We start from the raw sequence: 25,569 nt of genomic DNA, 5'->3' as shown, positions 1-25,569 counted from the left end.
GCCCCTACATGAAATAGGTTTGGCAGTCTTGGCCCGGTTCTAATGGATGTATTATGTTTACACAGAGTGAAAAGTATTCCACTCTCCATTACCTACACGTTAAAAAAACACATACAGCCATTCAATCCATTATGCCTGTACTGGCTCTTTGGAAGAGCTATCTAATAATTCCCATTCCCTTGTTCTTTCCCCACACCCTGCAAATTTTTCTACTTCAGCTATTTACTCTTGACAGGGTAGATGCTGAGAGGATGTTTCGGCTCATGAAGGAATCTAGAACTAGGGGGCACAATTTCAAAATAAGAGGTCTTCCATTCACGATGGAGATAAGGAAGAATTTCTTCTCTGAGGTTGCTAGCCTGTGGAATTCTCATCCCCAGAGAGCATTTGAGGCAGGGCCATTGAATATATTCAAGGCTGAGTTAGACAGATTTTTAGATTGACTAGGGTTATGGGGGCAGGCAGGAAAGTGGAGTTAAGGCCACACCCGGATCAGCCATAATCTTGTTGACCGGACAGATTTGATGGACCAGATGGCCTGGCGTCTCCTCTTTGTTCTTCCTCTGTTCACTTTTGAATGTTACTATTCGGAGTAATTAATGATCTCGTAGTGAAGGCACCCCTAGGTAGCAGCAACCATAACATGATTGAATTTTACATTCAGTTTGAGGGAGAGAGGAGTGGGTCTGAGACTACGTTTTTAAATTTAAATAAGGGCAATTGTGAGGGCATGACAGCAGAGCTGGCTAAAGTGAATTGGCGGATTAGGTTAGGGAATAGGTCAATAGAGATGCAGTAGCAAACATTTAAGGGGATATTTCAGAATAAACAGAATGGATACATTTCAGCAAGTAAGAAAAATTCCAAAGGACGGACATATCATCTGTGGTTAACTAGAAAGGTTAAAGATAGCATCAAACATAAAGAAAAAGCATATAATTGTGCAAAGATAGTTGGAAGGTCAGAAGATTGAACAGAATATAAGGAACAGTAAAAGATTAATAAGAGAGGAAAAATCAGAGTACGAGAGAAAGCTATCCAGAAAAACAAAGTGGGCTAAAAACAAAAAAACTGCGGATGCTGGAAATCCAAAACAAAAACAGAATTACCTGGAAAAACTGGCAGCATCGGCGGAGAAGAAAAGAGTTGACGTTTTGAGTCCTCATGACCCTTTGACAGAATTTGAGTTCGAGTCCAAGAAAGAGTTGAAATATAAGAGGAGAGGAGCTCTCCCCCCCCCCCCCCCCCCACACACACACACCTTAAACCAGCTTATATTTCAACTCTTTCTTGAACTCGAACTCAAGTTCTGTCGAAGGGTCATGAGGACTCGAAACGTCAACTCTTTTCTTCTCCGCCGATGCTGCCAGACCTGCTGAGTTTTTCCAGGTAATTCTGTTTTTGTTTTAAAACAAAGTGGGCATTGGTCCTATAGAAAGTGAGTCTGGAGAATCGATAATGGAAAACAAAGAGATGGCAGAAGGTACAAATAACATTCCAGAAGCAGCTATAAATCAGGAAGTGGAACGGAGGGAGGAACTCAGGAAAATTACAGTCAGGACTGACAGGTGCCTTGGTCCTGATGGACTTTATCCAAGGATCTTAAAAGAAGTGGTTAGTGAAATAGTTGATGCATTGATTTTAATTTTCCGAAACTCACTAGATTTGGGGAAGGTCCCATTAGATTGGAAGATAGCAGGTGTAACTCCATTATTCGAAAAGGGAAGGAGACAGAAAGCAGGAAGCTACAGGCCAGTTAGCTTAACATCTGTCATAAGGAAAATGTTAGAAGCTATTATTAAAGAAGCTATAACAGGGCACATGGATTAGGTTGAGGTAATCAGGCAGAGTCAACATGGTTTTGTGAAAGTGAAATCATGTTTATCCAACTTATTGGAATTCTTTGAGGAAGTAACATGTGCTGTAGATAAAGGGGAACAGGTGGATGTACTATACTTAGATTTCCAGAAGGCATTTGATAAAGTGCCACATCAAAGGTTATTACGGAAAATATGGTATAGGAGGTAACATATTGACATGGATTGAAGATTGGATGCCTCACAGGAAGCATAGGGTAGGCATGAATGGGTCCTTTTCAGGTTGGTATGAGTGGTGTGCCAGAGGGATTGGTGCTGGGGCCTCAACTGTTTACAATTTATATAAATGACTTGGATGAAGGGATGGATGGGATGGTTGCCAAATTTGCTGATGACACAAAGATAGGTAGGAAAGTAAGTTGTAAAGAGGACATAAAGAGGCAACAAAAAGATATAGATAGTTTAAGTGATTGGGCAAAGATCTGACAAATGGAGCATAATGTGGGAAAATGTGAAATTGCCCATTTTGGCAGGAAGAATAAAAGAGAAGCATATTATCAAAATGGTGAGAGATTGCAGAGGTCTGAAATGCAGAGGGACCTGGATTCTTAGTGCATGAATTGCAAAAGGCTAGTATGCAGGTACGGCAAGTTATGAGGAAAGCTAATAGACTGTTATCATTTCTTGCGAGGGGAATTGAATACAAAAGTAGGGAGGTTATGCTTCAGTTATACAGAGCACCAGTGAGACCACATCTGCAGTATTGTGTACGGTAGTGGTCACCTTATTTAAAGAAGGATGTAAATGTGTTGGAAGCAGTTCAGAGAAGGTTTACCAGACTAATACTTGGAATGGGTGGGTTGTCTTATGTGGAAAGGAGTCATTGAGTATATTCAAGTTTGAGTTAGATAAATTTTTGATTGACAAATAAGTCAAGGGCTTTGGGGCTGGCAGGGAAAGTGGAGCTAAGGCCACAATCAGATCAACTAAGATCTTATTGAATAACAGATGTCGATGGGCTGAATGGCCTAATCCTCCTATTTCTTGTGTTCTTATTCTTGGGATGAGAGACTTCAGAGATATGGAGAGATTGGAGAAGCACCCACTGCACACAGTGGAAGAGAATTCCTCAGACTGACGACCCTCTGGGAGAAGAAATTCCTCCTCATCTTAAGTCTTAAATGGGAGACCCCTTATTTTTATACCATGTTAGCAAGTTCTAGTTTCCCCCATGAGTGGAAACATCCTTTCATCATCTATCCTGTCAAGCCCCTTCAGAATCTTTTACGTTTCAATGAGGTCACCTCTCATTCTAACCTCCAATGAGTGTAGAATCATATAGCTCAGCTAGTTCATGTTGGTGTTTATCGTCCAACATGAGCAAAAGGCCTATTCCTTTCTGCTGCATCGGCTCTCATAATCCTATTATTCCCTTCCTTCCCTTCAAGCCCCAATCTAACAGATTCATAAATATTGACATAAGAACAGAAAACGCTGGAAATGTACAGCAAGCCTTTGATAGGATGGAAAACAGAAGTGAGTAAGTGACAAAAGGGATGATGGTGCAAATGAAAAGCGGATGGTGATGTGACATGGCTCTAGAGGAGGTGTGAATGGCAGCAGCAGAACCATTTCCAGTGCTGGCTGTCCGAAGAACTGGGAGCAATGGTTGATCTGAAATTATTGAGTTTGAAGTTGACTCTGGGAGGTTATAAAATGCCAAACCTCCATTATTTGTTCTTTAAATTGTTCCTCCACTATCCCCTTTTCCCTGCCATTCGACTTGCTTAAACACTGTGCTACGCCCATGTTGTGGGTGGTGGGGTGGTGGGGGGGGGGAGGTGGTGGGGGCGCAGGGAGGTGGTGGGAATGTGAACTGACTCCTCTCTCTGGCCAACTCTTGAGTTGGTTATAACAGAATTTGAATTTAAAAAGGGAGATGATATTGCTAATTCAATATATATACTTAACTCTGTGTAGCTCGGTGCAAGAAATAAGCTAGACAGTTTCCTTATGTTAACAAGAGTTAGTCTTATTGCTAAAACTCACTCAAAGATGCAGAAATATTAGCAGAAGGTTTAAAATGTGAAAATATGCCCAATTACCCACTAATGAAAAAACAACACAAGCGACCTCGCCCCCACATGTAAGAAAGAAATAAAACACTGCAGAGTATCAGATCTTAAAACTTGGCCAAGTAAAAAGTAAAAGTCAGAGAAAAAAATATTCACGGATTGTCTGGATGCTTGTTTACATCTGATGGGTTACGTTTCACAGCTGCTGGTAGTTGGGTTTCTCATTGGCGCAATCACTTTGCAGTCTTGGTTGGTTGATTCTCTTTTCTCTTGGAGACAGTGGTGATTATTTGGAACCATCCTTCAAGAGCTCTCGGTTCGCAGCAATGAGTTCTTGTGGTGGGTTTTTAAACCACAAACAGCTCACCTTTGAGAGAGAGGGTAAGGGTTGGGGTGCGGGGGGGGGGGGGGGGGGGGGGGGCGTGGTGGTGCGGGGAACGCAGATGTGAGACTGTTGGCCCTTCTAACCTGGTTGGCAGACTCTGTTCAAATCCAGTGTCCTTCATGCATGAGCTGGGTCACGCAATCTCTAGGTTCAATCTAGACTCATCTCAGCCACTGTCTCTGAGAGCAATGTAGACTCTGTAAGGCAGCTTGTGTCCTTTGCAAATGTAACACAGTAGCTGTTGGAGGCTAGTGTCCTTTGCTTAGCAAAAGTATTTTTTTCAAGAAGTTTTCTCTCTATCTATATATATATATATATATATGTGTGTCCTGCCGTTGGCATAATTTAATATTTCTACATAACACATCTTCATAACAACTGTTACATTTTTAACTGTTACCAGCTCTGATGACAAGTCTCCAGTCTGAAACATGAATTCTATTTCTCTTTCCACAAATGCTGCCTGACCTGTTGAATGTTTTGTAACATATTTTCTCTGTTTTCCTCTCAGATTTCCAGGATCTGCCTTATTTTGCTTTTGCTCAAATGTTGATGTGTGTGTTTGTTTGTGTTTGATGTTGACTGCAGTTAGTGTTTGTATCTGATATCCTTTCACACTCCCATCTATCTGTAGATCCAGGAAGTTGCAGTCTTCAGGCCACACACTGACAATGCGTTATCTCCCCAGTGATAAAATTAGACTTAAAGTTAAAAGAAACAACAAGATACATTTCAGCTTCTTGACTTTTTTTTTCATAAATCCAATATGGAATTTAGGAGATTTTTTTTCACCCAGTGACTTGAGGGAATATAGAGCGAAGAGGAATAATTGAGGTCAATACATTGATGCATTTAAGGAGAAGCTAGATAAGCACAAGGGCGAAAAGAATACAAGGATAAAGAAATTCTAATCCTTGTTATCAAGTATCCCCCTGACCTAGGCCCTCCTTATCTCTGTGACCTCATTTTAAAAATAAATTATTTGTTCACAGGATGTGGGCATTGCTGGCTAGGCCAGCATTTATTGCCCATCCTTAATTGCCCTTGAGAAGACCTCCTCCAACCCTACAACCCTCCCAGATCTCTCTGCCCCTCCAATTCCGGCACAATCCTGGTTTTCATAGTTTTAGCATTGGTTCCTGTGCCCTCAACTGCCTGGGCCCTAAGCTCTGGAATTCCCTCCCTGAACTTCTCTATCGCTCCACCTCGCTCTCCCCTTTTGTGACACGCCCTCAAACCTACCTCTTGGATCAAGATTTTGCCTTTTTAATCCCACTTGATATCAAATTTTATTTAATAATCGCTGGTGTGAAGCATCTTGGGATGTTTTACTATATAAAGACAAGTTGGTAGAAATATAAGAAGGTCCTTGTCACAGATCAGCCTTTCTGGTGAGCTACTGTTTCATGAATCAGAGTGTAGAATCACTCGGATATTACCAGAAATGGGGGGATTATAGTTAGGGAGGTCATTTGGTAGTAGAGAACTTGAGTATTGCTGAAAAAAAGAGATATTTTATGTTTTGTTGAAGCTTTTCATCTTGCACTCATCAGGACAATTTGCAAGAAAATGCCAATGTCAGGGGAAACAACATATTTATCCTATATGAGTGCTGATTGGTTGACAAGTGGACTCTGGTAGAGGCATTGCCATGGAGAATGCAGCAGTTGATGGTGACTGACAGTTAACTGCCAAGTACTGTTTGAATTTTAAATCAGGCAGCTTGTCTCTGATTGGTCAAGACATTGCCCCAGGGAATGAATTGGCAAATGGCTATTGCTTATTTTGTTTAGCTGAAACAGGTGTGCCATTCTCCATGGCAATGCCTCTACCAAACAGTGTCTACTTGCCAACCAGTCAGCACTCTCTTCTCATACGGTATAAATATGTTGTTTCCCCTTACATTGGCATTTTCTTGTGAATCGTCCTGATGAGTGCCAAGATGAAAAGCTTCAGCAAAAAAAAGCTTTTTTTCAGCAGTACTAAAGTTAGGGGTTTGAGGACCTGGAGGTTATTCCACTGAAGCTGACTGAGTTGGATGATGTTTTGGTTGAACACGTGGAGAACACTTGAACCCATTTATTAGGCCATTTGCCAGGTTTCTGTGCTATATTTCTTTGATTCTAGGAATTCAATCTGGCAGCTCATTGACTTTACCTTGAAGTCCTCAAAGTCAGAAAATATACATAGAAACATGCATAGAAAATAGGAGCAGGAGGAGGCCATTTGGCCCTTGGAGCCTGCTCCGCCATTCGTTATGATCATGGCTGATCATCCAACTCAATAGCCTGCTCCCACTTTCTCCCCATATCCTTTGATCCCTTTCGCCCCAAGAGCCATATCTAACTCCTTCTTGAAAACATACAATGTTTTGGCCTCAACTACTTTCTGTGGTAGCGAATTCCACAGGCTCACCACTCTCTGGGTGAAGAAATTTCTCCTCATCTCAGTCCTAAATGGTCAACCCCGTATCCTCAGACTGTGACCCCTGGTTCTGGACTCCCCCAACATCCTTCCTGCATCTCCCCTGTCTAGTCCTGTTAGAATTTTATAGGTTTCTATGAGATCGCCCTGTTTCTTCTGAACTCCAGTGAATATAATCCTAACCGACTCAATCTCTCCTCATGTCAGTCCTGCCATCCCAGGAATCAGTCTGGTAAACCTTTGCTGCACTCCCTCTATAGCAAGAACACCTTTCCTTGGATAAGGAGACCAAAACTGCACACAATATTCCAGGTGTGGACTCAACAAGGCCCTGTATAATTGCAGCAAGACATCCCTGTCCCTGTACTCGAATCCTCTCGCTATGAAGCCCAACATACCATTTGCCTTCTTTACAGCCTGCTGCACCTGCATGCTTACCTTCAGCGACTGGTGTACGAGGACACCCAGGTCTCATTGCACATTCCCCTTTCTCAATTTATAGCTATTCAGATAATAATCTGCCTTCCTGTTTTTGTTATCAAAGTGGATAATCTCACATTTATAATGGCATCTGCCAGACATTTGCCCACACACTCAGCTTGTCCAAATCACACTGAAGCATCTCTGCATCCTCCTGACAGCTCACCCTCCCACCCAGCTTTATGTCATTGCAAATTTGGAGATATTACATTTAGTTCCTTCATCTAAATCAATAAATATTGTGAAAAGCTGGGGTTCCAGAACTGATCCCTGCAGTACCCCACTAGTCACTGCCTGCCATTCAGAAAAAGACCTGTTTATTCCTACTCTTTGTTTCCTGTCTGCCAACCAGTTTTCTATCCAGTACACTATCCCCAATCCCATGTGCTTTAGTTTTACACGTCAATCTCTTATGTGGGACTTTGTCGAAAGCCTCCTGAAAGCCCAAATAAACCACATCCACTGGCTCCCCCTCGTCAACTCTTTTAGTTACATCCTCCAAAAATTCCAGTAGATTTGTCAAGCATGATTTCCCTTTAGTGAATCCATGCTGACTCTGTCCGATTCTGCCACTGTTTTCCATGTGCTCAGCTATTAAATCTTTTATAATGGACTCTAGAATTTTCCCCACTACCGACGTCAGGCTGACTGGTCTATAATTCCCTGTTTTCTCTCTGCCTCCCTTTTTAAATAGTGGGGTTACATTAGCTACCCTCCAATCTGTAGGAACTGTTCCAGAATCCATAGAATCTCGGAAGATGACCACCAATGCATCCACTATTTCTAGGGCCACTTCCTTAAGTACTTTGGGATGTAGATTATTGGATGATGGAGCTAAGCCTGTAGTGCTGTTTTATAAAAAGAAAACCATTGATATCCAGAGCAATAATCTGAGCTGATTATTTTGCAGCTTTAATCAGAAAATTGCCAGGTTACATTTCCTTTTCTTCTAAGTGAGCAAATCTTAGTGGTGATTCAGTTAGCTTCATTGGCCTAGTTAGAGAAATGGGCAAGGCTCTTAATTACTGTTTGTCATCCAACGACTCTTCTCATGCAAGTGGTCACAAAAAAGACAAATGACGCACTGGTTTTATGCTCAGGGAGACATGGCATGATAAAGAACAAACTTGCATTTATAAAGCACCTTTCATGATGTTGGGACGTTTGAAATATAGCCACTGTTGTAATATAGGAACCTGAGCAACCAATTTGTACACAGCAAGCTCCAACAGAAATGTGATGAAGACCAGATAAGTTGGCATTTTTAAAGATGTTGGTTGAGGGATGAAAATTGGCCAGGATGACTTGTCTGCTGCTCTTCAAAGTAGTGGCATTTTTTTATGCCCATCTCAGATGGCAGGCAGGGCCTCAGTTTTATGGTGACCTGAAGGACAGCATCGACAGTGCGGCATTCTGTCAGTAGTTCCGGTCTAGATGGGGCATGAACCTTCTGGCTTGGCCTCGTGGTATGTTTATCTGACACTGCTTGAGTGTGTAACCCTGGCTGCCACTCCAGTGCCAGTAACCAGGGTGCTGCACTGTCATAGTCAGTGTCAAAACAGGCAATGCGGCACTACTGCTGACGGGATGCTATAATCACGGGATGACATGTTTACGTACATGCTTTCCATTATAATGTTGACATAGGAATTTATAATGGAAGAAGCTGATAGACATAAGTGACAGCAAAAGGGAATTTTTAAAAATATGGTGTTGTGGGCAGGAAGTGCATGCAGACATAAATGTGTGAATCGCTAAATATTTCAAGACATTCTCAAATTCGTTTTTTAATATAAAGTATTTAAAGACTTTTTTTCTGTTGCAGATTGATTTTGTGGCTCATGATGATATCCCATATTCCTCTGCAGGAAGTGATGACGTTTACAAACACATTAAAGACGCAGGTGTGTGTTCAGATGGGCTGCTCTCTTGGTTTACTGTGATCTTTATATGCTTAAGTTAAATAATGTTAACACTAGGGGGAGGGTGGAATGCTGGAATTCATTTTTTAAGCACTCCCAGGTCAGCATGGCAAGGTGCAGAGTAAATAATTTTCAATCCCAATCTCATTGTGTTGCTATTGCACATTTTTAGTTCCAGCCATCCTCATGTTTAAGATGATTAAAGGATTTCTGAAAAAGGAGACATGCTGTTGAAGCTTTTCATATTGCACTCATCAGGGCAGATTTGCAAGAATACCAAATTTCAAAGGGAGCAACAATTTACTCTGCATGAGGAGAGGGTGCTGATTGGTTGGCAAGTGGACTCTGAATGTTAGAGGCATTGCCATGAAGAATGCACCAGGGAACAGTTAACTGACAGCTTTTGTTTAAATTCAAACCAGATAGGGCAACTCTGATTGGTCAAGGCATTGCCATGGGGAATGAACGAGGGAATGGCTGTCCCCCCAAGCTTTTGTTCAGTTGAAAAAAGCGCAGAGTGTGGACACGTTCTTTCTATTTCCAAAGAATAAGGCCTGTGTGTAAATATATGTTGCCTCTAGCTCACATAAGTGAGCCACACTGTGAGCCTAACTGATAAACCTAAATTGGCTGTTAGTGTAATTCTTAGTACAAACAGGGTTGTTTCACAAGTGGTGGAATCAAATCTAATGTTGCACACTATGTTCTGAGTTTTGCAAGCAAGGGCTGGTTGAGCGCGGGCAGTATTTTGCCTGCTGTGAACAGCCAAAGGGACGTGCTGTTTGATATGATCCCCCAGTCATTGGGACATGTGCCCTACATACCTGGCATCACACCAGCACTGAAATTCATACGCCATGTTACTCATTTATGGGGTAAACAGAATGTCTTTTCAGTTTGACGGCAGCACCCTGTTTCTGGAGAATACCACTCGCGTTGCTACCGCATTGTAGTAGTGTGAAACGGTTTGGATTGAAGCAGTGGCCTTAGGCCCTTTCATGAATTTGAGCGATATACAGCGAGCAGTAATTTTACCAGGGTAGCCGTTATCCCACTGGATAGCTTTGATGTGCCCTATTTCAGCATCAAACTTACCTGGTGAGTAAATGGCTCAGGCCCTATTTACGAGGTTGCCGATAAGGCCAATCTTATGGTGCTTGGAACTGTAGGAATTTCAACACATATATTGACCAGTGGAAGTGGACTTGTAGTAGAAAGCCCATTGGCAGATTTCTCAACCAGCACATTAAGGAAAGGGAGCTCATTTGACTGCTACATTTCAAAGTTGAATTTGGGCACAGGATGGAGCCCATTAAGGTGTGTAAGGAAATTCTTACATGCAGCTGCAGATTCAGGAAAGCAAACATATTATCTACGAAAGATGCAAGGGCAGAAGGTTAGGTGACATTCCGGGGAGAGGCGGTAGCATAGTGATATTGTCACTGGATTGGTATTCCAGAAACCCATGAGACTCCAGACCCACAGCAATGTGGTTGGCTCTTAAATACCCTCTGAACAAGGGCAATTGGGAAGGGCGACAAATGCTGGCAGATCCAGCGACGCCCACATCCATGAACGAGTAATTAAAAAAATTCCATTGAAGACGCATTTCTCGTGGAAACTGACAAAGATGTTTGCGAGAGCTGAGCCTGGAGAGGCACTTATGGCAACACCATCTACACCGCCACCAAACTGAACTCAACTGCATGAGTTGCTGAGTTCACAAATTCAATGAATACAGATTCAGACAATGGTGGCATGTCTAGATTGTCACGACATAGTGGCCCAGTGCAAACGTCTATGGCTTCCTTGAGCGGTATATTTGTGAATAGTTTAGCAATATTAAATGAGCACATGGACACGGCATTGCTATTGATATGCAAGTCCTGTATGGTCTTCGCAAAGGTGAAGGGATCCTCCACCATGTATGTGGAAAACTTGCTCAGTACTGCTCAAAACATTTAGCCAATACATGTTGTGCAGAACCAGTCATAGGGACATTACTTCTGTGTGTCTTGAGCAACCCATACATATGTGGATGCAGTGAGCCGTGAGGGCGAATCCTATCATATACACCACCAGGCAGCTTAATGAGCAAGTGCAACAAGCATTTTTGTGACTTGCTTTGGAGCAGGGCTGTGCGGTTATGCTTAGCACAGGTCCAATGGATCCAAATTTGGATCCATCATAAGAACCGCATTTTGTTGATATGGTCACACTTGTTAAGGATGACAATTGCGGATCCTTTGTTGGACTTGAGGCCTCACAATGCTACCAGACATTCACGCTGCATGTCAAAATCAGCCAAATGATTGGGTGTCCTACGGAGTGCGTGCGCTAGATCAGCTAGGCTTGCTTTCAAGGACTCAGCATCTTCTTTGGACACTGGTTTGGGGTGGGATCGCTGGGAGTAGAGGGGTTTGATCTCAGAAAGCACCTCTTCCTGTTTGATGTGAGACGAAGGCACACCAAAATCGAAGCCATGTGCGAGAAACAAATGTCTCACTTTCAGAGAGCCCGTGGCCAGGGAGATTTACTACATACTTGGTGGTGTCATTAATTGTGCTGCCAAACTGCTTTCGCTTAAGTAACGTTACAATGCAGGAATATTGCAAATGGGTATTGTTTATGGTGCAGTCGTCTATTGAGGCAATATAGCGGCATAAATGGATCATACTGAAAAATGGAAGAAATTTGCTCACCTCAAACCAAACACAATGTAGGGGCATAGCATGAATTAGTAACCCTACTGCTATAGGTTCAATGAATACAGATTCAGACAATGACGGTGCACCTAGTTCGCCATGATATAGTGATGTGGTGCATATTGCAGGATACCCAACAACTTGGCCGATTTTTTTTTCTTTACTCGTTCATGGGATGTGGTTGTCGTTGGCTCGGCCAGCATTTGTTACCCATCCCTGATTGCCCTGTTAAGAGTCAACCACATTGCTGTGGGTCTGGAGTCACATGTGGGCCAGACCAGATAAGTACAGCAGATTTCCTTCCCTGAAGGACATTAGTGAACCAGATGGGGTTTTTACAACAATCGACACTTTGATTCCAGATTTTTATTGGATTCAAATTCCACTATCTGCCGTGGTGGGATTTGAACCTGGGTCCCCAGAGCATTACCTTGGATCTCCGGATTACTAGTCCAGTGACAATACCACTACGCCATCGCTTCCTCTTGAATTTTTTTTTAATTATTGAAAAATCTTCGTGGCAGCAGGTGCCAAATTATGATGACAATACAAATAAAACAAGTAATCATAATTGGTAAGTTAGTTATAGATAATCATTAAAATAAAGCATAAAACAATAAAAGGATTGCACAATTATGAACATTTCAGTATGCAAATAATTACAAGTGCAGATAGCGCAGATCTCCATTTACAGAACAAAAATGAAAGGTGTACTGTGTCAATGTATCGGTAATTACATTTACAAGATCCAAGTGGAGGAAGGAACTGGGGACTTGCAGCCTGGATCAGGCACGATGACTGGAGTGTTTGCACCACAGCTGCCCAAGTGCTTCACAACCCCTGGGCTTCTCTATGTGAGGCGGGTGCTGCCGGAGAGCAGACTTGGTGGCGGCTGTGTGCAGAAAGGTTGCTATTCGTCAAAAGTCAATGGCAGTGAAGTTCTTACAGCAAAGTTGGCTGATGATGCAAGAAAGAAGTATGGAAACCAACCACCTACATTATTCTCAAAAATTATTGATAAATCACTTCCAGCCGACATTACATCTAAAGACAATCAGTGCCTTTCTTTCAGAGATGTAAATCCACAGGGTCCAGTTCATTTCCTTGTGATACCCAAAGTCGCTATACCGCAGATCAGTGATGCAACAGATGATGACAAAGAGCTGCTGGGACATTTACTGATAGTGGCTAAAAATCTTGCCAAGATAGAAGGGCTTGAAGATGGGTACAGATTGGTGGTTAATGATGGGGAGAATGGAGCACAGTCTGCATACCACCTGCACATCCATGCGATTGGAGATGCCAGATGAGCTGGCACAAACTGGTTTTCTTTCACTCAGTTCTGAATTTGTGTTTCATTTTCTATTAAAACATTTGGGGAAAAAAAAAACAATCTTCTTGTTGACTGGCAACTACATTGTATAGCGATTACATTGTTAAGACAACTGCTTGTTAAAATAGATGACGGGCATTGGTTCACCTATAAATGGGTACAGCTGTAACATTCCAGTGTGGAAGGGACTGGGAGGGTCTGCTCATCTGAAGAGCTGTTTTAAGAATAAACCAGCTTGAGGTAAAAAGATTAAAATAAAGGCAAAATACTGCGGACGCTGGAAATCTGAAACAAAAACAAAAAATGCTAGAAAAACTCAGCAGGCCTGACAGCATCTGTGGAGAGAGAGAGACAGAGATAACGTTTCGTCTGTATGACACTTCTACAGATCTAAAGGGAGGTAGCGATGTGATGAAATATATACTGATTAAGGGGTGGAACCGCTGAAGCTGGATAGAAGGCCAGTGACAGGTGGAGGCAAAGGAGAGATTGCAAAAGATGTCATAAACAAAAGGTCAAAGAGTTGTTAATGCTGGTGGTACTGGCTAAATGAGGTGCTAATGTTGACATTAAGAAAGCAAAATGTGATCATGGCCAACTGCCTTTGGACTCATTTTTCCACAACAAGCACTTGTGTGTAACAGACTGCACCCTCATTTTCTATTAAAGACCTCAGTTCAATTGTTGTCAAGTTGAGTTCATTAAATTCTGATTAACATCGCATTACTGTTTTTGGGAGCTTGCTGTGTGCACATTGTCTACTGAGTTTCCTGCTTTACAGCAGTGACTACATATCATTGGCTGTAAAACACACTGGGGCCTCCTGAGGTCTTGAAAGGCATTTTACAATCTAGCTCCAGAGAGTATTTTAAGATTAGATAATCTCATAAACACCCCTCTACTGTGTGTGACTTACAGGCATGTTTGCCCCAACTCAGAGAACAGAAGGAATCTCCACATCAGATATCATTACCAGAATCGTGCGGGATTATGACGTATACGTGCGTAGAAACCTGCAGCGTGGTTACACTGCCAAAGAACTCAATGTCAGCTTTATAAACGTAAGTGATGGCTGCAATCATTCGTGGAGCTAAGGGACTGTGAGTTTGGTTTCCTGTGTTTCATGCCCACATTAGGATTCGGCACGGTTGGTTTTTAACGTCAGTGTTTGGCTGCAAAACATCACCCTCACATGAGGGTGAGGACAAGAATGGTTTAACAGAGTAAATAAGAAGAAATTGTTTCCATTGGCAGGGAGAGCCGGTAGCCAAAGGACACAGATTTAAGATTATTGGCAAAAAAGGCCAGGGGAAGATGAACTTTTTTTTTTAAACAGAGCAAGTTATGATCCGGAATGCACTGCTGAAAGGGTGGTGGAAACAGATTCAATCAAGAGTAACGTTCAAACAAGAACCGGATATAACATTGAAAAGGAAGAATTAGAAAGACCGTTGAGAAAGGGATGAGCTGAATTGCTTCCCTCATCTGCACTCGATCTTTGTGACGTGATTTGTGATGCCCTCTAAACAAGGGCAGTTAGGAATGGGTAATAAATGCTGACCTAGCCAGCGACTCCTACATCCCATGAATGAATAAAAAAAAAAAATTGTAGGGATCAGCAAGCACAAGCAGCGAGCTGGCACCAGGACAATCATTGAATATACCAGTCAAAGCAGAAACAGAGACCGATGCAATGAGGCTATAAAAATAGATCAGGAAGCGACCTCAGTCATGACCGTACAAAAAGCGTCTCTTGACGTTGACTAACTATAAATAGGCTGGAAGTGAAGACCACCTTGAAGTTAGGCAAGCAGCGGTTCACTTCACTTCACAGGCAAAAGGAAACTTAAGATACAAAACTGCACAAATTTTCACATAAGTGGGAATTTGTAGTGAAGGTGCGATTCTTGAAAGTTGCAAACCAGCAAGAGTTAAACTGGAATAGTAGCTCCCTCTCATCCGCCCTCCTACAGTCTTCACCAACAACCTCTCGCCTCTCTCTCATGCGTGCTCGCTCACTTTCTCTCTCTCGCATTCACTCCAGCTCGCGCACTCCCTCATGCTTTCACAGTCTTACACTATCTCTCGTCTGCCCTCCTACAGTCTTCAGCAACAACCTCTCGCCTCTCTCTCATGCGCGTTCGCTCACTCTCTCATTCACTCCAGCTCGTGCGCTCCCTCATGCTTTCACGCTCTTACACGCTCTTGCATTCTCTGCTTTCCAGGAAAAGAAATATAACTTGCAGGAACGAGTTGACAAAGTTAAGCAGAAGGTTAAAGATGTGGAAGAGAAGTCGAAGGAGTTTGTCCAGAAGGTTGAGGAGAAGAGCATCGACCTGATTCAGAAATGGGAGGAGAAGTCCAGAGAATTCATCGGAAACTTCCTAGAGATGTTTGGTCCAGAGGGAGCCTTGGTGAGCACTTCACAATAAACAGGACAGTTCGATAATAGAAGTAAAAGTGATTGAAAGCTTGAGAGGGGGGTAGTTTATTCATTAGCCATTAGAGGGGAGCAGTTTATTCATTGGCCATAAGAGAGGAGCAGTTTATTCATTAGCCATTAGAGGGGAGCAGTTTATTCATTAGCCATTAGATGGGAGCAGTTTATTCATTAGCCATTAGAGGGGAGCAGTTTATTCATTAGCCATTAGAGGGGAGCAGTTTATTCATTAGCCATTAGAGGGGAGCAGTTTATTCATTAGCCATTAGATGGGAGCAGTTTATTCATTAGCCATTAGAGGGGAGCAGTTTATTCATTAGCCATTAGAGGGGAGCAGTTTATTCATTAGCCATTAGAGGGGAGCAGTTTATTCATTAGCCATTAGAGGGGAGCAGTTTATTCATTAGCCATTAGAGGGGAGCAGTTTATTCATTAGCCATAAGAAACCTAACTCCAGGCCCTAGACATTCTGAAGGTGTCTAGGTGGTCTGGTAAACTTTACCCATACACACAGGGATTCAGAAAACCCCACAGCCAGCAAAGATAGATATATAGTGGGAGATTTACTTTGTTAGAAGCTAGGAGCTTGAAAGTATAATCATTTGCAATTTTTGTTTTATATTTTAAAAAAATGCAGAAGGGGTGGGCACTCCTCTGCTAAGCTCTCCCCAAACAAGTCGAACCTCAGCTGGAGCAGTTGACCCAAAACAGGAGTGGATGAGTAAACTGTACCTCATTAGGCAGAAGGAGTTTAAAAGGGCTAATATAGGGTGAATTAGATTGTTTTTTGCTAATAAGGTTACCATCAGATGATGGGGACAGCAGTGTACTGAAAGGAATCATCATTAAAAGGAAGAATAAAAGTCAGAATGAGAGAGAGAACTTGAATTTATATAGCATTGTTCACCTCGGGTCTCCCAGAGTGCTATAGAGCCCATTACTTGTGAATTATGGTCACTATGTTAGCTTAAAGGGAGCATCTGAGAGACACGAGTCCTTTAACTGCTGTGGGACATTTATTTTCTCCATATAATTATAAGTTGAGGATGTATGGCAGGTGAGCTGGCACACAATTGATTCGTGAACTACCAACGCGGCCAGAATGAAGATGCGATTGTGGTGAGATGCTGCCCAATAAGGGCACCTGGTTCTAATGGGAAGGTGCAAAGTTTGTCTCTCCATTAATCTCAAGGGAAGAAGGTGCTAGAACTGAATGGGAGGAGAAAACTTGCATTTATATAGCACCTTTACCACCTCAGGATGTCCCAAAGCACTTTACAGCTAGTGAAGCACTTTTGAAGTGTTGTCACTGTTGTAATGTAACTGTTGTAATTGGCAGCCAATTTGCACACAGCAAGATCCCACAATCAGCAATGTGATAACCTGATTCTTAGCGATGTTTGTTGGATAGGTTGGATAGGATAGGTTGAACAGGCTGGGCTTGTTTCCACTGGAGTTGAGAAGAATGAGGGGTGATTTGATTGAAGTATACAAAATCCTGAACAGCCTTGACGAGGTGGGCGTGGAAGGGATGTTTCCTCTTGTAGGTGAGTCCAGAACTAGGGGACACTGTTTTAAAATTAGAGGTCACCCTTGTAGCCCAGAGATGAGGAGAAATTTTTTTGAGGGTGGTGCGACTTTGGAATTCTCTGTCTCAGAAGGCGGTGGAAGTGGGGTCATTGAATATTTTTAAGGTAGATAGATTCTTGTTAGGCAAGGGAATCAAAGGTTATCGGGGGTGGATGGGAATGTGGAAATCGAAATACAAACAGATCAGCCATGACCTTATTGAATGGCCAAGCAGGCTCAAGGGGGTGAATGGCCTACTTCTACCATTTTGTATGTTTGTATGGTTAAGGGATACATATTGGTCCAGGACACCAGAAAGAACTCCCCTGTTCTTCTTCGAATTAATAGCCATGGGATCTTTTATGTCCACTTGAAAGGGCAGACGTAAAAGATTTTGTGGATCTGGTTTATCAAATTTGGTTTAACCCACATCCGACAGACTGCACCTCTGACAGTGCAGCACTCCCTGAGTACAGCATTGAAGTGAGAGCCTTGATTTTGTGCTCAAGTCCCTCTGGAGGTTTAAGGAAGAGAGTGGTTCCTAGTAAGCCATTGCTGTCGTGGCTGTACAACCAGAGGCAGGAAATGAAACTGGTTGCTGAACGAACTGGGGGGTGTGAGATGGGACTAAGGCAGCAAGAAAACCTGTGAATCTGAAAAGCTAATGGGAACTAAGACATATAGGCATTGTCCGATACAGTGTAGAAAGAACACAAGAGTTTGGCATGAAGTCAGAGAATATAACTGGGACCGAGAGTGATAGTAGCCACAGGGAAAGTGATGCTTCTCTGATTGTGAGTAACTAGAGTTGGAGCAGGATGTATTAAAGAACACAGTTAGGAGGACATGGTAGTGGAATCTCAATGGGAGAAATAAAGTAGGGCTATTAAAATCCATAGGGGTGAGCTGTCTGATTACAGTGTACATGTCTAGAATCTCACCCCAGCAGGGAATCCCCACCTCTCCCAGGGAGAGGGTGAGGTGAATATTAAGCATGTACCCATCACCTCACCCCATGCAGTGTAAGCTGGTCTCGAGCGCTGCATCTTTCCTGTGCTCCCTGGCTGCTAATGGCCCAGCTGTACCTCCATTATAGCAGGGGGTAGTGGGGAAATGATGCAGAGATAGATGATAGCCATGGTCTGTTTGAATAGCGGAGCAGGCTCAGTGGGCTGAATGTCCTACTCCTCCTATGTTCTTATTTTAAAATTCTCATCCTCCTGTTCAAAGGCCCCATAGCCTCAGCCCCTCCCTATCTCTTTAACCTTTTCCAACTCTCCAAGTTCTCTGCATTCCTCTAAATCTGGCATCTTGTGCAACCCCGGTTTTAATCACTGCACCAATGACTACTGTGTCTTCAGTTGCCTTGACCCTACAATCCTATCCCCCCCTCACCTGTCTTAATATCTCCTTATGCGGCTTCATGTCAAATTTTGTTTGGTAATGCCCCTGTGAAGTACCTTGAGATGTTTTTTGCTAGACTAAATGGAAATTTGGAATTCTCTACCACAGAAAGCGCTGGTTGCTCAGTCATTTGAGTATACTCAATACAAAGAACAGTCGTTTAAGCGATTTGAGCGATAGGGCAGGAGAGTGGAGTTTTGGTAGATCAGCCATGATTTTATTGAATGGTAGAACAGGCTGAAGGGGCCACCCTGTTCCTATTTCTGATGCTCCTTAAAGATGCTATATAAATTCAGCTTGCTGCTGGAAGGGGCAATCACGAACCCCTGTAGATTTACAAATTTCTGGGTTTTTTTTTTTCATTGCCCCACCCGCGAAACAGAAACACATGCTAAAGGAGGGTAAAGGTCGAATGCTACAAGCGATCACCCCGAAACAGAGTCCGAGCAACAGTCCAGCCCGGGAGCGTTCACCCTCGCCCACCTTCCGATGGCCATTTTCCAAGACCTCGCCACCCTGCTCGCCGAAACCAGAGTCGGACACGGCTGGTTATGACATCAGTGATGACGATTCAGAGTAAAGGTCCTGCTCGTTCTCTCCTGGATTCTTTGTTCACCTCTAACACCTATCCCCTCCAATTCTATCTATCAATTGCCTATGATCTACAAGGACTACAGGCTAGAGGCAAGTATCACTCTCTCTCTGACATTGGCAGAAAAGAAGCTCAAACAAATTGGGTCAAGTTGGACTTTGGAATTGAAACATTAAAAGCGAATCATTTTCCACAGGGAACCGGCTCAAGCGATGTAAACTTTTTTTTTTCTTTTTAGCAAATTAACCTAATTTAAAAGAAACACTTTGAAAAGATCACAGGGAAAAACGGACTTTCTTTTATATTCAAGGCCTTGTGTGGTTTCTGAGTACAGTTGGAACTTGCGCATTAAAGCTGAATGTGTATTCTCACGTATAAGGCTAGAAATGCACACTCACCCCAATTTGGTGACTAAAAGAATTGGGGCTTGTATCCACCCGCAGGCCCCCTCCCTCCTCTGCCTGCAGCCAGCTGAACAGTATTCCCAATCGTGGAGGAGTTGGAAGGTGCCCATTATTTGTACTGAATTACCGGCTTCTCCAGCTCCACCTGTTTCCACCACCACCCCCTCCGTGTCTCATGTCCAGTCTCGCTGGGCTGGCTAAGAGTGCCATTCAGCTGCTGCAGCCTGGACTAAAACCAGAGGTGACTAGGAGTGGGGGTGATACCAGTTCAGCTCCCAGTGATGCACTGGAGGAGACAAGACTGAATTGGGGGTGGTAGATATATCTTGAACACCAGCTGCTGCTTAGTTTAGAAGGTGGGGATTTTTACCGAAACTACTCCCCCCACCCCCGGACCCTAGTCATACAACCAGTGTGATCCCCTTCCTGTATATTTTTTTTTAACGTTTTGCCTTGCACATGAGCATAGACAGTGACCAGGATTGGTCAGTGACAAATGAGGTTTTGGGGCACTGTGTGCCAAGGCAGACTCCCCAGTGGGTTAAAGGGCAGAGAACTGGGTGCTATCCCTGGCCCCTCTGTTTCACGTAGAGCTTGCACTTGTTCAGCATGGAAGAGAGTCACTGGGAAAGTTTGTGCTGTAACTGACTATCACCTAACTCGCTACCACTACTATCATTCCCTGGTTGGTGTATAATCAATCCTTTTTGTGCTTGGGAAGCATAGAACCGGCTTGAGGTGGAGCTCTCATTGGGTTTCACTTGTACTGTACAACTTAGATGAAGAGATCACATTCTTTTTAATGACTGTGCTGCTTAGAGCCATGAGGGTTAAGGACTGAATTGAAATAACTTTGGGAATCCCGTTGGTACAGATTAGTGCATGTGATGTACATGTCTGTGCATTGCTAGCGGGTGAGGAGTATGTATATCGTCTATATGCTCTATACACTGGACGCATATTTATGCATGATTGCAGATGACTCCAGATGCATTCAGACTGATATGTAACAGGGCTCTATTCTGTACTCGTCCAGTCCCTTTGAGGAACTTAACTTAAGAAAGGAGATTGAAATAAGTAAGGAAAAACATCCTGTAAATGCATAGCAGGCCCACCCAGTGCCTGAAAGAGAAAAATCAGGTTAGTGTTCTGGGCACAGCCCCTTCATCAGGACTGATGATGTTTAATCGAAACTTTACTCTGTCTTTCCTCTGATGTTGACTGAACTGTATGTTTCCAGCAAGTCCTGCTTTCAGTATTTTTTTTAAATAAAAAAGACACTTTGCCAGAGGTACAAGTGATTACTGAACATCATAAATCGTAAATGCTCCAAGCTAGCAAGCTGAGAGCATAGCAGTCTTAAAAAATCTTTCTCTTTATTCGTTCGCAGAGTATGGGCGTCATTAGCAAGACCAGCATTTTTGCCCATCCCTAATGGCTCCTTGCTGCTACACTGTTGGTTTGGCTATCACCCAAGGATTTATCCCTGCCCTCTCTCCTATTTCCTATCTATGTGCTGGCCCGTACTTCTGTGAAATGGCTTGAGACATTTTATTTTATCATCTGAAAATCAAGTTCTACATGTACATTGATGGCACCCAGCTCTACCTCACCACCACTTCTCAACCCCTTCAGACTATTTGTCTGACGATCACTACAGGGCAGAAATTTCCTCCATCTAAATATTGACGAGACCAAAGCATTGCCTCTGACCCTGATACAAACCCCATTTCCTAGCTACCAACTCCATCCTTCTCCCTGGCCACTGCCTGGGACTATTTGCAACATTGATGTCTTGCCTGACCCCAATATAAGCTACAGCCCACATCTGCTCCATGAATAAGACTTCCTGTTTTCACCTCTAACATTGTGCGACTTCGCCTCAACTCAGCTCGACTGCTGAAACCTTCATCCATGCCTTTGTTAGCTCCAGACTGGATTATTCCAGTGCTCCCCTGGCCAACCTCCCATGTTCTACTCTCCATAAGCTTGTCATCCAAAACTCTGCAGCCTGTGTTCTAACTCGCAACAAGCCCCATTCACCTGTCACCCTTTGTGTCATTGAGTTCCATTAGCTCCCAGTGAAGCAACACCTCAATTTTTAAAGTTTTCATCCTTGGTTTCACAACCTTCCCTATCTCTGTAATCTCTTCCAGCCCCGCAATCCTCCAGCATCGCAGCGCTCCCCTAATTCTGGCCTCATGAACATCTCCAATTTTAATCACTCCACCACTGGTGGCCGTGCCTTCAACATCCTGGCCTAAGCTCTGGAACTGCCTCCCTAAACCCCTCCCCCTCTCTTCCTTGCTTTCCTCCTTTAAGATGCTCCTTAAAACCTATCTCTTTGATCAAGCTTTAGGTCATCTGTCCTAATATCTCCTTATGTACCTGGGTGTCAAATTTTGCTTTGCAATGCTCGTGTGGGGCAGGACATAACCAAGGATGGTGATAAAGGAGTGGTAGATATTGGCTGAAAGGTATGTATCTGTGAGTATGATTGTGACAGGCTGTTGCTTGACCAGCCTGCGGGGCAGCCTCTTCTTATTTTCACAAGGCCTCAGATGTTAACGGGGTGGACTGCGTTGGTCATTGGCCTTTGCAGAGGGGGCAGTTAAGAGTCAGCTGCATTGCTGTGGGTCTGGAGCGACATGTGGACCAGACCAGGTAAGGATGGCAGATTCCCTTCCCTAAAGGACATTAGTGAACCAGAGATGAGGGTTTTTATGACAATCCAGTAGTTTTACCGTTACTGATGATGGCTTTTTATTCCAGGTTTATTTAGATTCCCCAGCTGCCATGGTGGGATTCAGCCCATGTCCCTGGGCCGCGAGGCCAAGATTCAGCCCATGTCCCTGGGCCGCGAGGCCAAGATTCAGCCCATGTCCCTGGGCCGCGAGGCCAAGATTCAGCCCATGTCCCTGGGCCGCGAGGCCAAGATTCAGCCCATGTCCCTGGGCCGCGAGGCCAAGTTTCTGGGTTACTAGTTCAGTAACATAAGCGCTGTGCTACAGCAGCCCTGCCTGCAGAACACAGGGCTTTACAGCCAGGAAAAGTTGGATTGTAAAGATGTTTGTTGTCCTGTCAGCTGTGCTTTGCCTGGTTTTTTTTCAGAATTTTGTGGAAGTTACAATCTCTTTACTTAGAAAAAAAGGAAATGAGGCTTTTTAACACCCCCGTACTCTAAACGGGGTTAATTGAGAGCACTGTGTGACTATTATTTTATTACATGCTGCACTGTAATAGCAATGGATTATAAATAGGCTGCACTGAAATCTGCACTTTGCTCTGTGTCATCTTTGTCTTGTGTTTCTGGAGGTGCTTTAAGGGTAGCGCATGCATTTACGTAGCGTCTTTCATGACCTCAGGATGTCCCAAAACACTTTGCAGTTGCTGAACTGCTGTGTGAAGTGCAGTTGCTGTTGTATTGTCAGGAGACAGGAGAACATTGCCAAACATTTTGAGGTGTCTCGTATCACAAGTGCTAGCTCAACAGCCCGAGCATGGTGAGGCACTGAAACCAGCATGGTGCATTTTACAGTTTGGAGAAGCAAGTGAGAGTGAGAAGCAGAAGACAAGACTAATGGCCGCCGGGTCACTTCTGACGGTTGGATTGAGACCCCTTTGGGGCTTGGGGGAAGCTTGGGTTTGATAGGTGTGTGAGAGCTCTCAAATTGGAAAGGGGAGAGGGATGGGGAATGATGGCCACTGTTCATTGAGCAAGGTGAGATGGACCCCAGTCACACCCTCCCTGTTCACTGAGATTTGACAAGGGGTTTCCCAGGGAATACGCAACACAGGAGGTACACTGGTAGCAATAGTCGTGAAGCAATAGGCTCCCGTGCAATCAGCTCACTCACTAAAACCTAACCATTAGCTGAGTCAGACTGACCCTTGATGCCCCCCCACCCCCAATTCACATCTCATAGGTGGGCAGGAATGTAAACTGGGCAGGGCTTTGTCTTACTATTACAGCGAAATAAGGAATCCCAAACTATACGAACCTTCCTTTGCATGTTGGCAGCAGGGGGAGGAGAATTTCTCGACTAGCTTTGTGCAAAGGATCTGTGTGTTATTTATGCAATGCAATGTGTCTGTTCCTGTGGGCAATCCTCGTGAACCGTTTAAATTTATACATTAAAAAAGTGACTTAATTTCTAGACTTTTTTTTGTTAACAAATTTGCGGGGCGGAGGTGGGGGTTAAATTAAAAATAGTTGAAGTGCAAGGTGCTGTGAGATTGGCTCTGAACTGGGATTTGTAATAGACTTGCATGTTGTCAATAAGTGGATTCTGTGCTGATCTTTTAAATCAACCTTCAGCTGTCAAACAGTGGAAAATTGTCTGATTAAACTGCACTAAAGTAAACTTCCGTCTAGTGTCCCTTCTCTCTTCTGTCGAACCGGTGTGTTGTTTCGCGGCGTTAAAAAGTTTCCTCTCCTCCCCTCCTCTCCCAGTGGAACTCGATACTTGCTCGAGTTACAGGTTCCTCTTTCCCCAACACCCAATCCGAGGGAACTGGGGGTTGGAGAGTTGTCCTGTTAGGAGAAATTGAGTATAATGGGCCTACATTCTTTGAAATTCAGGGGAATGAGAGGTGCTCACATTGAAACGTAAAATGCTGAAAGGGCTTGACAGAGTGGATGCTGAGGGGCTGTTTCCTCTGACTGGAGTGTCTAGAACTAGGGGATAAAGGGTCAGCCATTTCAGACTGAGATGAGAAATTTCTTCACTCAGATGGTCTTTGGAATTCTCTACCCCAGAGATCAGTCATTAATTTATTGAATGGCAGGGTAGCCTCAATGACCTACGCCTGCTCCTATTTGTAATGATCTTAACTAACATCTCTTGTTCCTCAAACTGCTGTCCATGAGTCTGCACATTACAGGCAAATAGAGTTGTTAAAAATTCATTTAAAGGTTGCAGGTGTTGCTGGCTAGGCCAGCATTTTTTGTCCATCCTGTGTTGCCTTTGAGAAGGTGGTGGGGAGCTGCCTCTTCGAACTGCTGCAGTCCATGTGGTGTAGGTACACCCACAGTGCTGTTAAGGAGGGAGTTCCAGGATTTTGACCCAGCGACAGTGAAGGAACGGCCGATATATTTCCAATTCAGGATGGTGAGTGGCTTGGAGGGGAACTTCCGGATGGTGGTGAGTCCAAGACGTTGCGATGCTGACAGAAGTGTTGTCACTTGTGAGCCAAGATAATAGGATGAGGGAAAGAGAAAGAGCTTGTGTTTATAGAGCATGGAATAGTGAGATGAGCTTTGATTTCAGGAGGGAGTAAAAAAAATTGTATTTTTCACTGCAGAAGGTACACAAGGTAAGACATATTTACACCATGTTTTATCACTATTATTTGCTTCTCATAATGAAATAATTTTGAAGGGTAATTGCTTTCATGTGGACAAAGCAATCCATCTCAGTGAGACTGTACAGAGAACTTTGTGATGAATAACCACAATTTTTGGTCTTGGTGGTTGCATTGGGATTTCTTCCATGGGATTTTTAAAGTCCAAATCAACAATGATTGTTATAATCTGTGAAAAGAACCTATTTTTATTTTTCTTGGACTGTGGCTTTAAAATTGGACTGTGGCTTTAAAAACTACCATGGCTGCAGTTGAAAGACATGTTCACTGGAGCAAGATGAAGAATATCTACAATGTTGCTATCCTGGAACATAGGGTGCCGTAAGAGAACAGGACGGTGCCAGAAAGGGGTTCTGCACTAAGGGGAACTGCCTGACGACAGTATTTTAATTGGCTCCAGACTAGTGACCAGGGCTTTGTGTGGTAACAGTGCAAGCAGAACAACAACTAGCCTGAAAAGAGGGAAGACCTAAAACCCCTCTCTCCTGAGTTTGTAAAATTCCAGCAATTTTGCCATAATAGCTAGCTGGCAATCCCTCACATCTCTCTAACCTGCTTTCTCTGAAAACCCCTGTCAAGAGGAAAAGGGGAAAAATCACCAGTAGAGACATTGAACAGCAAATTTTTCAACCAGTGAACTACAGACCGAAAGTGC

The 25,569-nt window shown here is 43.5% G+C and overlaps 1 protein-coding gene across 6 annotated transcripts in view; it reads left to right on the top strand.

The window, feature by feature from the left end:
- Positions 1–24,226, top strand: part of LOC121270102 (choline-phosphate cytidylyltransferase A-like) — a 62,813-nt gene extending 38,587 nt beyond the window's left edge. For 4 of the 6 annotated variants that reach the window (XM_041175426.1, XM_041175420.1, XM_041175441.1 and 1 more), the window contains 4 exons: positions 9,007–9,085; positions 14,060–14,202; positions 15,367–15,555; positions 18,937–20,840. In XM_041175426.1, the coding sequence (XP_041031360.1) occupies positions 9,007–9,085; positions 14,060–14,202; positions 15,367–15,555; positions 18,937–19,134 (609 nt within the window). In that variant the 3' untranslated portion in view covers positions 19,135–20,840. Of the gene's footprint in view, positions 1–9,006; positions 9,086–14,059; positions 14,203–15,366; positions 15,556–18,936; positions 20,841–20,940 lie in introns of those variants that run through there. The other 2 variants (XR_005941485.1, XM_041175452.1) reach the window with 2 other exon arrangements.
- Positions 24,227–25,569: the final 1,343 nt, after the last annotated feature.

The sequence above is a fragment of the Carcharodon carcharias genome, chromosome 2 (assembly GCF_017639515.1).
Source record: "Carcharodon carcharias isolate sCarCar2 chromosome 2, sCarCar2.pri, whole genome shotgun sequence".
Lineage (NCBI taxonomy): Eukaryota > Metazoa > Chordata > Chondrichthyes > Lamniformes > Lamnidae > Carcharodon > Carcharodon carcharias.
The sequence above is the reverse complement of the archived record's forward strand: the minus strand, read 5'-3'. Positions and strand labels throughout refer to the sequence as shown.